Source organism: Zalophus californianus, chromosome 4, assembly GCF_009762305.2.
Source record: "Zalophus californianus isolate mZalCal1 chromosome 4, mZalCal1.pri.v2, whole genome shotgun sequence".
Lineage (NCBI taxonomy): Eukaryota > Metazoa > Chordata > Mammalia > Carnivora > Otariidae > Zalophus > Zalophus californianus.
In genome coordinates, this window is record NC_045598.1 from 54934477 (window position 1) to 54947541 (window position 13065).

General features: G+C 36.0%; 1 protein-coding gene across 10 annotated transcripts in view; it reads left to right on the top strand.

Annotated features, from left to right (window-relative positions):
• MIER1 (MIER1 transcriptional regulator) overlaps window positions 1-13065 on the top strand; it is a 62974-nt gene that overhangs the window by 2418 nt on the left and 47491 nt on the right. For 3 of the 10 annotated variants that reach the window (XR_003522954.2, XM_027610555.2, XM_027610604.2), the window contains exons 3-5: window positions 1830-1903; window positions 10915-10939; window positions 11073-11109. Coding sequence is in view for 9 of the 10 variants with exons in the window: in XM_027610555.2 (XP_027466356.2) it covers window positions 1830-1903; window positions 10915-10939; window positions 11073-11109 (136 nt within the window). In the remaining variant the exon portion in view is untranslated. Of the gene's footprint in view, window positions 1-1826; window positions 1904-3238; window positions 3398-10914; window positions 10940-11072; window positions 11110-13065 lie in introns of those variants that run through there. The other 7 variants (XM_027610578.2, XM_027610585.2, XM_027610569.2 and 4 more) reach the window with 6 other exon arrangements.

Here is a 13065-nt window from a genome sequence, read left to right on the forward strand (position 1 = left end):
TGTGTGTGTGTGTGTGTGTGTGTGTGTGTATGTATGTATGTATGTATGTTTATTATAGCCTCTATAAAAATGTTTAATAACTTTTTAATGGAGTATTTAGTAAATTACTTAAAAATAATTTCCCAATATAACAGCAGTTTTGAGAAGCTTAAATGTGGTGAAAGTTAATGTTAGTTTGCTTGAAAATAAGGAAGCATTTAGATAGGGAATGGGAGCTCAAGAGGCATTTATTCAGGCTTTGTATAGTGATTTTTTTGTTTTGGGACATTAGCCACAAACCTCACATAAAATTGGAATTAACTACACTTTTTAGTTTAACTTTAGATATTTTACTATACAATTCTAACAATACCATTTTGGAGATCACATTAATAAATACTATAAACTGTAATGATTTTAAACATTTTATAGGTATTGGTGAATTTTCTCATACCTTTAACTCTGTCATGTCTTGTTTTTAGGTTTTCTAGTATCAGTAGGCATTAAAGATTTATATTTTGTTAACCCAAGTATAAATAATGATTGCACTTAAATACAAAGAAGACATCTGTTGAATTAATCCAAAGTGCTAAAAAACTCAGGGAAATGGATGGAAGTAACAAGGAGATAGATTCTGGTTTAATAAAAAGGGGAATGTTCCAAACATACAGCTTTTTCTGAAAAGAGCAGCCTCTTCATCAGACAGTAAGTCATTGGAGGTGTTTTAGCATAGGCAGAAAAGCCTGGTAGTGGGGACACATAATGAGGGATTCCTACCTAGACAGGGTAGAAATTGACTAAAAGACCTCTAAGGACCCATCTAACACTAAGATTCTGTGGCTAATGAATAGTTAATTTTTTACATATTTGATACTGAACAGGTAAGCAAGAGTTTTTGAGAAAGACTGCTTTCCTTAAAGTGGCTCCTAAAATTTTGAAAGACAAGTATATCATGAGAATAAAATGGGAATAAAACCATACTGAATTCATTAGTAATGTGTTACTAATGACTTACAATATTGGAACTATTTCTCTTTATTTTCATAATATCTGAACGTAAAAAAAAGCACTGAGCCCACATTTATTAAAAAAAGGAGGAAAAAATGTAGAGGGAATTTTTCCCCCAAATGATAATGCCACTTAAAATTAGTAAAAATGATACACAATATTAATAAACTTAAAAGTCATTTATCAATAAGAGGGATACACATTCAAGTTATGTCCCAGATTTGATTTTCTTGACAACTTCAGAATTCATTCAGTAGCTTAAGGGACCACGATCCCCAACTTTTTAATCACAATTGGGATTTTTTGTTGAGGTTTACCTGAAGAATCAAAGAGTAAATGGGATTAAGCAAGCAAGTTATTCCTGTACCTTGCATTTTGACAACACTTTAATTTTCTTTTTGTGAACTAGCTAAATTTCATGTATTAGCTTTGGTAGTTAAATGGAAAATCCTCCTTTATCCCCACGGTATTGTGAAGCCTGAGTTTCTACCTCTAGGCCCCTTATTCTGTCTTTACCCACCCCAGGTCTATGCACATCAATTGTTCTTTGCCTTCAGCTATTTTCCATCAAGCACCTCAAAGTCAAAACTAAGCACAAGCTGACTTTTCAGAAAATGATTTTTGAGTCCAAAGGACTAAGGTAATTCAATAGGGTAACTCTATGTACCTATACTAAAATACTTATTCCCCCAAGAAATCCTGAAAAACACTTTTATAGTATAAGTATTCTAAAAAAATAAAATGAAAATACTGTACAGTACAGTTAATGGTAAAAATTGTTTGTAGATTTGGGAACCTTAAAGTTTTCCTTTCTCTTCTTTCCCTTGCTTTTCTTTCAGTAGAAAATGTGCATCAGATGTTTATGTTTAATTGGTTTACAGACTGTCTGTGGACTCTTTTCCTGTCAAATTACCAGGTAATGTCCTTTCACTTAGCAGCTACTTCATATACCTATAAATGCACAAATTATTCATGCACAAATTATTGGACAAAAGAATTTCAAACTAATGTTGAATCTTTGGAAAAAGGAAACTGCTTAATAGAGTCTAGAATTTTAAGGGAATACAAATAATTTAAGAAAACAGCCCATATTGCATTGTAAGTTAAGTATTAAAGAAAAATTGTATATGTGCACATTTATGCAGTATATTGTAGGGCCGGCATTACATTATTTGGAAGGAATGACTTTTTATATTTGACTGGTTGATTTGGGTAATCATTTTTGAAATTGCATTAAGAACCCTTGAACATTTTGGGGGAAAATGGTCTTTTTGAAATTAAGATTTTTAAACTCCTGGTTTAGTAAAATATGTTACTGCATGTTTTAATATCACCTTTGCAATACCAGTATCTGCCTTAGTAATGGAAGGGAAACATGTTTGTTATTTTGCAGTCATTGGCTGGGCAGTCATTAGCATTGGCATCAAGGCCAATTGGTAGTTCTAGGCCAATATTTTAAAATAAACTTTCAAATTGCTGGCATTTCAGGCATTGCAAATAAGTAGGTTTTCCCTCTATGGAGTCAATTCAGAGATCCATCAAATAGCAGCTTTTTAGTATTTCGCATTCTGGAATTTTCTCTAGTTGTGCAAAATTCAAACGTTGCACAATTACGTTGCTCCTGGCATCTCAGGAAGTGTGTGGGGGAAAAGCAAATGAGATGTGAGGATGGCAGACTACCTTTTCACAGTCCCTTTTCTTAATCTCTGCTCTGACCTCTAAGATTTGGGGATGTGGGATTTTACATTTCCTGTCAGGAATCAACCGAGAGAGAGAGGAAGAGAGAAAGAGAGAAAGAGAAATACTTGTCAAGAGACAGCCGCTTTCAAAGCGCGCCACTTTGCGCTGTTGCCGTTGTTGCATCACAGCAACATCCGTTTTCCAGCAAATGCACTTCAAAAAAGGCCTACATGTAAAATATAACGTATCTTTTCCCCTGCGATGTGAATGCTGGACGCAGCTTTTTTGGCACTTTTCCTTGACCTCTCTGGTCCCCTTAGGGCCCTCTCCAAGCTGGAGTCGCGGATCCGCTAGCGCAGGGGAGGCGCCCCGCGCTGAGATGCCCACCTCCCCCCTCAAAACCCACCTTGACTCCGCCCCCTCCGCGCTCCTCCCGGGGAAGGCTGCCGCGGGGTTGCGCGCGCGCGCCCCTCCTGCCGCGCGCGCGCGCGCCGGCCTTTTCCTTCCAGTCCTGCTCAGCCGGGCCGCCGCGAGGGGGCGGAGTGGGGTGTGGTGGGCGCGCTCGGGCGGCTCCTGCGCGTTCCCGCCGAGGCAGCAGCGGCGGCGGGAGCGGCAGAGACGGCGGCGGCGGCTGGAGTCCCGTTGCCGAGTCTCACATCCGGGTTCTGGCCGTGACCCAGCTGCGGCCGCCGCGGAGATGTGACCCGTCAGTACGGCAAATATGGCGGAGGTAAGGGAGCGAGCTCCCCCTCCCCGTCCCGGAGCCGGGCGCCCCCGGGCCCTGGCCGGGGAGGAGTGGAGTGGGCCTGGCTAGGAGAGGCCCAGCCCTGCTGGCGCCACTGCCCACCTGTTGTCCGGAACAGGCCGCGCTCTGGGCGGGAGCTTTCCCTGGAACTTAGTTGGGATGGGTTCGTGGGGAGGAGGAAGCGGAGGCGTAGTAGGACTTCGGGGGCAGTTTGAAGGGTCGAGTGCTGCGTAGTAGTGCGTGCGGAAAGGGGTGAGGGGGAGTGGGCGCCCGCGGGGCAGGGGCGTCGGTGGCGCAACTTCGCCGGCCGGTGCTAGGGGCCAAGAGAGGAGCTACTGCTTCCTCTTCTTGCGAAGTTTCTTCCCTCCCTCACCGAGATGCTGTTGCGCCCTTCCGCGTCACCCCCACCCGTTTGCTACTGACATCCAGTCTGTGTTAATGGGGAAAACGTAAGGCAGAATGGCCTTTAACTCTCGTTTTCCTGATGGTGTTGATGAGCGTGGAGAAGTAAACCTGGCCTTTCGCAGGCCGGCCGTTTAGGTTGGGGGACTCTCCCTCTATCTCTGGAACAGTTCCATTCCTTCTCAGGGTAGAACCTCTTTTTCTCTCTTCACATTTCAGAAGAGTTGCTTTCTACCTTTCCCTCTCTTCACTTTCCAGGCATTCCCTCCACCCCTTTCATGTTAAGGCTATCTATTATTGTCTTTCTCTTATTAATATTTTTTTTTTACCCTTGTGGGGAAAAAAACGAGTTCCCCCCAATAAACGAGTTACCAAAGCCCCCTTTCTTCGGTGATAATTGTTTTATGTTTTTGGGCTTCAAATCGTGGCGAACTACCACTCTTAATGATTGTTTCGAACTTAGTGTTGTGCCACTGGAGATTTAAATTTTTGTTTCTGATTTAAACCTTTACACATTCGATTTTTTTAATACTTTTTTCCCCCTTACCTTCGGAAGAATTCCGTTATTCTTCACCCCCTAGAGTTGAAGAAGTGATAGTATTTGGGGTTTTAATCTACTTTGAGTCAGAGCCTCACTAAATGATTGTTAAGGCATTTCCTTGTATGAATTCCCATTTTCATGGTCTCGGAGACACCCCAAAACAGATTCAGGAATAGTTTTGTTTTTTTTTTAACCATCCAGCCCCCAATTTTTGTGTTATTTGATAAATGAAGTCAGTGGTGAATTATTTGGTAATACCATATTATCTCCTTTTTAAACCTTGGGATACAGAAACGTGTAGATTATGGAAAAATATTAATTTCGACGCTTTTTATGTCCTGGTTGAGTAGAGGGACTTAAAAGTTAGCCTTTTGTGCAGTTGCTTTTAGGGTGCTCCTTCTTTCCTTATAGAAACTGACTTTATATTAATGTAGTGGAGTATTTGCTATTAAAGGAGCAGATTTCACTATAGCAGGACTCTTTGCTGCCAGTAATCTTTTTAAGACATTTACTACTTTTGATTTAAAACTAAATTTAGATCTTAGGTTTATTTCCATTTCTTTTGTTCTTTGTGGTTAAAGAATTGTATTTCAAGGCACATAAGTTGGAGAAAACATAGTACTTTGTATTTCACTTAAATGTGACTGGATTCATTCCACTGGGCTGAAACAGTTTTAGTCCTGGTAAGATTTTAAGTGTTTCTTTTTCCATATGTAAGAGGGGGAAGGGGTCGTATGTGGCTGAATTTACCTACTTTTTGTTAAATAGTGTTCAGTGGATTCCCCTTTCAGTGAATGTCTATTAGATAAGCAGCAGTGACGGTTTCTTCCATGGTGGTGTTGCTCACAATGGTTTGAGCTTTAAGTTCTGTAGTCATATTTTAAGGCAAGCTATTATAGAAGGAAAATAACTTAGAGTTTGCAAATACAGTAAAATTTAAGTTTAAGAAACTTCACCCATAAATTTTAACTGCTGGCACACTGAAAACTTAGTATGTAAGTAGAAGTATATTAATATTTTTTTTTTTGTTTTAGAAGCTAAAGATGATTGCATTAATGTAAGAGAGGAAAAGCAATATTTTGAGTCACTAATCATTTCCTAATATTTTGAAGGGTTTGTTTTAGTTTTCTTAAAAATTGGATCAGTTGGAGAATGGAATGCTCATGTTAAGTAGGAACACATGGATGGTTCAATTTCAAGAAGAGAAAACCTGAACTTTGTTTTCAGTGCATTTATTTAGTGACCTGAAATCTTAAAAAAAAAATTTGTCTTTTATAACTTCAGTTGCTTGTAGATGGTTTTATTTTTAGTGAATTTGGAGGAAGAATGGGGGATCCTTCTTCATTCATCTGTGTCCTGCAAAAAATCTAAAGCAAGTGAAAAAATGAAAAGTAAAATTTGTATTTTTCTGATCTCAATATTTTAGTAATCAGGATGATTTTAGAGACTAATCATTTTTAAAAATTATGTGGAGAAATGCTTGGTGTATAGAGGGCTTTTATTTGCTATTGTGTGAGCTCTCAGGAGATTTGTTCATGATGCCAATATAAAGTATGCGGTAAAATAAATGTGCTATTGTACTTTTGGTTAAGTAGACTTGAACGTTGAAGCTAACTGGTGAAATAACAGAAAATGCAGAACAACAATATACATTTATTTGATAAATCTGAGGGGAAAGCAGGTTATTGAGGAAGTATGTCTCTGGAGAAAAATGCAGATATTATGCTTCTGGGTGTTTTTATTGTTGTTATTTTTTCCATAGGAGAATGACCCTGACCTTGTTTTTCCAGAGAAATGTTTACTTCCTGAATACAAATTGATTTAGATGTAAATAGAATATATTGATTTTTCATACTTGATCTGATCATCTTAGGCAGTCCATAGTAGGAAGTATGTATTTAATGGTTCCTCAAATCGTGGTAACATTAACAACATATTTAATGTGATTAAAAGAAATGGTACATACTCCCTTTCTTAATAGTTTTTAGTAATATTTCTCATTACTTATTATCTCTTAGAATTATTTATCAACCTTCCAAAAGGAGGTTCTCCTAGTTACACTTAAGGAAGGAAATTACAGGGTAGTTGCAGTTTTACAAAGGCATTGAGAAAGGAAGAAATCGTTGATCCTTTGGGTTTTATAAGGAATGTGGTGTAGGGACCTTTGGGAATGAACAATTTGTTATTTCAGAGTTTGTAAACACAGAAGGGACTGCTCCAGGAAAAAAAAAAATCCACAACATGGTGCAAGACGTATCTTTTCACCTAGGCCATATTGCTGTTATATAAAGAAAAGAAAATTTAATGAACTTGCTTTTCTGTATTAGTTTTAAGTATTTAATCATTTCCAAAAATTATATACATAATCTGTTTAATTGCATCTATTGCATCTGTTCATTTATTTCTCTTGAAAACAGACTGCTTGCTTAGTGGTTTTTTAGTGTATTTGAATTTCATTTTTTAAGGAAATAGGATCATCTTGACTGCTATTCTTGATAGTGTTAATTTCAATTGTAAACAAAACTTGTTTCACTGTGATGGATTTAGGCTTTAAATAATTCTCTGTAGTGGTAATGAATTTTTTTTTTAATATTTATTCTTGATGAACACCAATGTATGAGAATCTAATAAAGTTTAATTCAGAAGGAGTAATAAAGTGCTTGATAAGGTAGGAAAGGTTAGCTGGAGGAAATATAGAAGTGGATTACTTTTAGAGAATTTTTGAACTGAAGACTCATCAGTTTCTCAAATCAGAAATAAAACACTGCCATTGAAGCAAGTAACTGATTAGTAAAAGTAGAAAAATAATCATCTATATAGAAATTTCTTGCTTGGTGCTAACTTGAGTCCCTGTATATTTCAGTGTTTATTTGCAAATGTTTTCAAAATTCATTGCAGTGATTAAGCTGTTCAGGTACCAGTCATCACTTGGGACCCATTCTGTTTGACTTATTCTATGGCTTATAAGAATGACTTAAAATTATGTTTGTGTAGATAGGAAATTCATAAAGTAGCACCTCCCAGAAAGCTTTTTGCAAATTGAGATAATTTTTTTCCAAAAGTCCTAGATTAAAAAAAAAATTTAGAAGAGGCTGTTAAACATATCCCATCCCTTTAGCTAAGTATTCCTTAGTAGTATGTCTTTTGAGCAAATCATAATAGTAAAGAAGTTAGATCTCAAAGGAAATTGAACTAGAAGAAGTGTAAATCTTTCTATCTTAGGGAAAATGAAACTGAGCAGAGTTAATGCAGTTTGTCCTAGGTTGTGCATTTAGGCTGTGGCACAATTAAGAGTGGGACCCAGGCTTCTGAATTCCTAGTGCTTAATAATAGCAGTTCATCCCCTGAATTATTATTACTGTAGTCAGTTTGCTAGTTTTACCACCAAGATTTTCTTAATCTTTTTTATGCTCCAGTATTCCTCAGGGGAAAGAAGAGACTTAGTTTTGTATGGAGGAAGAGAAATGGTGAGCACAGTTCCCCTGTCTTCCCCACCTGGAGGAGGGCCTCTAACTCCTTCCTGGCTTCTATCCCCATAACTGTGAGAATCTCTTATTTAGTGTCTAAATTACTAGGCAGGTGATGATAACAAAGAAATGGTGATGGAATTGGTTTGAGGGGAGAAATTAGTTCAGACAGGTATGTTCATTGAAAATATGCTTTTGATTGCCTGGAATATAGGAGTCTAATGATTACTTCATGTTTTTACTACCTTATTTTTTTTTTAATAATGATAATCTAGATTACCATGTTCTAGAAAAATACAAAAGAGAAACATTTGAACAGATCTGAGGCATTGAATTTGTTACAACTATTAGCAACTTCATCAACTAAATCATATATATGGGTAAGGGTATAAAAGTTAACAGTTTCATTTTTTAATTTGATTTAGCTTACTCATACTCTGTGTGACTGTCTGGTGTTATGTTTTCCATCTCAGATAATTATGTATGTACCTAAAAGAAAACTAGGTTATTTTTCTAAATTACGCACTTGTTAAAAAAATAGCAAGTACTAAGTTTTCTTAAAAATCTAGAAGTAGAGGAAGAAAATGAAAATTAATAATTTCACAAGATAATCTCTACTAACTTTCTTTAAAAAAACAAAACAAAACAGTAATGCTAACAAGTGGTTGGAAAATTCCAACAGGGTAGAAAGGTATGAATGAAAAAACCTCTCCCCTACCCATTTCCTAGAGGTATTTACTGTTAACAGATTCTTGTATATACTTTTGGAGAAAAAAATTTTCATGTGTATTCTAGCCCAGTTTACCCCCCTTTTTACGAGAAGACTGTTAAATGGAATAATTACTGGAGTTTTATTGGCTTAAAAAAACCCTAAATGTTCAAAGAGCCATTTCTTTTAAGCTCCTAATGTTTTTTTGTTTTGCCCTGCAAATCATTTCGAAAGTTTATTAAAAAGGAAAAACAGCACTGTAAGGCTACTTTGTGGATGGCGAACCTGGAACCAGATGAAGATAGTCATCATTGCTGTAGCCTTGGACAGATATTGTGCTTAAACTTGGGAAATAAAGCATAATTGCATGACATAAAAGTGGATTGATACTTTAAAATATTGATTTGCTCTGTAATAATTTGTGTGGTGGTTAAATCCATTTTGAGCTAGAAATGTGTAGCTCTCTGCCCAAAAGATCTAGAAACCCTTTTTATAGTTACATTACTCTGTCACCCTGCTCTCCAGCTTCCTGTTAGAGGAATAGAATTAAAAAGTAGCACTGTTTTAACTCTATTGTGGCAAAGTAACTTTTAAGTAAAGATAGTGGTGTGACGCTTGAAAATCTATTAATACTGAATACTGTCAAATAAAAGACGACTATAACATATAGTCAAGAACCATTCTAAGCATTAGAAGGAAAAAAAATAGGACCCTTGGAAAAGTGTGCTTCAAAAGAACCTAAGTTATCATGTATAATCTAGAATGTCATACCTAGTACAATAACATAATGTGGACAGTTTTCAAAATGGAGTTTTAATACTTTATAAGAAATTTGTCTTAGATGCCTAGCTTTTGAAAATTAGGCACTTCCCTCGTTTTATTTTGTTTTTTTCTTGACTCTCTGCCCCATTACTCAGCAGAAAGAGGGAAAATACAGATCTTTGTCAACTTATGATGGGGCTGTGTCCTGATAAGCCTATCATAAGTTGAAAGTATCATTAAGTCAAAAAGGCATTTACTATACCTAACCTACTGAAAGAACATCTTAGCTTAGGCTAGCTTATCCCAGACATGCTCAGAATACTTAATTAGCCTACACTTGGGTAGAATCCTCTAACACAAAGCCTATTTTATAATAAAATGTTGAATATCTCATGTAATTTATTGAATACTAGACTAAAAGTGAACAACAGAAAAGTTGTATGGGTACACAGTGGTTATAAGTGTATTGGTTGTTGTTTACCCTCGTGATTGCATGCCTGACTGGGAGTTGCAGCTTGCTGCCACTGCCCAGCATCACAAGATAGTATCATACCACATATTGCTAGCCCAGGAAAAAAAATCAAAATTTGAAGTTCAGTTTCTACTGAACGAACACCTATTGCTTTTGCACTGTCGTAAAGTTGAAAAATCATTAAGTTGAGCCATCATTGTTGGGGGCTATTTGTACTAGAATAACCCTATCTTTGCTAATGCTTTGGGCCTTCCAGCATCTCTGACTTCTAATGGGCATGAAATAGCTCTGAATGAATAGGAAAGGTTTTAATTATGAAGTGTATGTCATTTGAAACATTTAGTTTTTGTTATTTATAGAAGTTTGTGTTTGTAGATGACTTGTTTATAATTATAAATTAACTGAATTTAGATAAAATGTAGCTGCAAATTGTCAAGTGGTAATATTACTGAAATAAGTTGCTAGCTAGCAATTTTATCTTTAAATTTTCTAAGTGCTTATAGTTAAATATATAAGGAGTAGACTGCTACAGTAGAAGCAGCATTTTAATTGGGAGTGTTTGTAATTTTTCCATCAGATAACTTGACTTTAGCTTGAAGCTTACTAATTCTGTGATAATTTAAAAATATGTTGTTTGTGAGTAAAGTTAACCTAATGTACTGTTTGGTGCTTAATAACATTTTACTTTTTCCTTTTGCTTTCTTAAAATATAACTTTTACTTAAAATAATGTCTTAAAGTGTTTTGGCCTCCCTTCTCCCACACATTTTAAGCCAGAGACCAGCTTGATAGCAAACCTTGTGTGTAATTTCCTCTGTCTTGATTGGAGAAAATATTTTAGAAAGTTCGAAGATCTAAAATCAGATCTCTTAAACTACATATTTTGTGAGACCCATATTTGCCTTTAAAATCTGAATTCCTTATTGTTGTCTTTGTTTCTAGATTCAGGAATGTTTGGAATTTTTTAATGTTTAAATATAATGTCAGAGAAAGGATTATATGGAAGGTTTTAGTTTGTCTTGGACAATTCAGACATTAGAACTTACTGTGGTTTTTGGTGTCATGCTTGTCTTTGAATAATTCCTCTAAATTTTGTAAAGAATTACTACACAAAGATGATAATTTTTCTTCTTTTCTCCCCCTCCCCCAGCCATCTGTTGAGTCTTCGAGTCCAGGTAAGTATTTTCTATATATTCTATAATTTCTATTTGACTAACATTTGTCCTATTAGTTATAAAAAGGCTAGAGGAGTTAGACTATCATCTGACTTGCTTTTCTTCTGAATGCTTCTTTTCTCTGGGGAAAAAGAAATGGATGAAATATTTGACTGCCCATGAAAGTACAGGTGAGGCTGCTGTGAGTTCAACCTCATGACTATTTGTGGGTTCACTTTTTTTATGAATTACTATGTGTATTTCTTACAGGTTTTAATTGCTATTTGATTTCAAGTATATATGAAGTGTATTTTTTCAAAAGAGTCACTAAGAAATATTTGCTTGTGTAGGAAACTCAAAGTATTTGAGAAAAAAATTAATGCATTTAGTGAGGGAGAAAAAATAATATAAGAACATTAAAAAATGAATAATGTCGTAAATCAAGGTTATGTTTAGATGCACACCATATAGCTTTGGAGTTTCGTATTCTCTTACAAATACAGTACAGATTCATTTTTTCTTAACTTAGAGGTTGCAAACATGGGGTATTTGAACCATATCTGGGCCACACATGTTTTTTGTTTGGCCAGTGTAGTGATCTTAAAAATTAGAATGTTTTTTATATAAAATCTGTATTTAGGCTTCTTGTGATTAGTCAGAGTTCTAGCACTACTTAAAGTATAACATTCCTGTATAGCAACAATTGGTTGGAGCTGAAGAGCAGTCAGGAAAGAGTCTAGTCTTTGCCTCGGTGTCCAGGGACTTCAAGAGAGAGGACTGCCTTCTATAATGGAGTACGTGAATTAAGGAACAGCTCAGTATAGCATAAGAGTCAGAAAGGGAGCTCTCTGAGATAGGGTAGTGTTTTATTTGAAAACATCTCATATATATTGAATATTTAGGTATGATGTATTACTGAATTTTCCAGATTATTGAAGCAGTCTTTCTATGTTGTAAGTTTTAGAAAGAATGTTTGTAAAAATGCTTAATATATGCCTTTTGTAATGGTTTGGGGTCATTTTCAGGAACATAAATCACTGTACTCTGTGTAGTACAATGTATCAAGTAGGAGCTAGACTAGAATACCTCCAGATCCCTTCTAAATGGTTAGTGTGCTCCCAGCTGACTGTGAGTTTTGTCATATTTATTTCAGCTGAGATGTCTTACTCTTTCTAATATGCTTGGAAGTAAAGTATATTAGGCTTTGTGACATTTCTGTAACTCAAGGATTTTTTTAACTTCCTAGTTTATAAATATGTTCTGGATGGTTGAGGTTGGAAGTAATCTGACCTCAGATAAATAGTAGATTATTGTATCCTTTTTAGGACATGGAATTGTTCCCAATATTTTTTTTTTCCTTTCAAACACAGACATCTTTTCATCAAAAAAATAGGTTCTAGTTTTTGTTAATGTTGTCCCACTGCAAATAGACTGAGTTTTAGATATATGTATTTTTAAGATTTATTTATTTGACAGAGAAAGAGAGAGGGATCACAAGTAGGCAGAGTGGCAGGCAGAGGGAGAGGGAGAAGCAGGACCCTGCTGAGCAGAGAGCCCAGTGCAGGGGCTCGATCCCAGGTCCTGATCCTGGGATCGTGACCTGAGCCGAAGGCAGACGCTTAACTGACTGAGCTACCCAGGCGCCCAGAGATATTTTTCTGTGAATTTTTGAGACATTCATCAGGTAATATATAGGCACAAAAAAAGTAATTACTTCAAACGTGATATTAATAAATAGCTTTCTCATTTTCCATTGCATTTGAATCGGCTTAGGCTGAACTTGAATACTGGAGTTTGAAGAATAAAATATCTTTGATGGCCTTTACTACTTGCTGAATGCTTATACAAATAGATTGATTTTTTTATTTTGTTTTGTTTTTGTTTTCAGACTAAGGAAAATCTTTTGAAGTAGTGTTTGTAATATCAGGCTTCTGCCCAAAGAGAATATATATTGTTCTTATAAGTAATACTAATTGTAGGCAGTTAACAAAAGTTGGTGGAAAAAGAGTAAGAATAGAGGCTTCTGTGTAAAAAAAATTTTTGGTCCACTGGTAAAAAGCTGTGGCCTTTGTAACATCTGTACTTTGGAATTGATGTTACTAATAATAATCACATGACCCAGGCTCAGTGGTTTATCTCTAGACTTT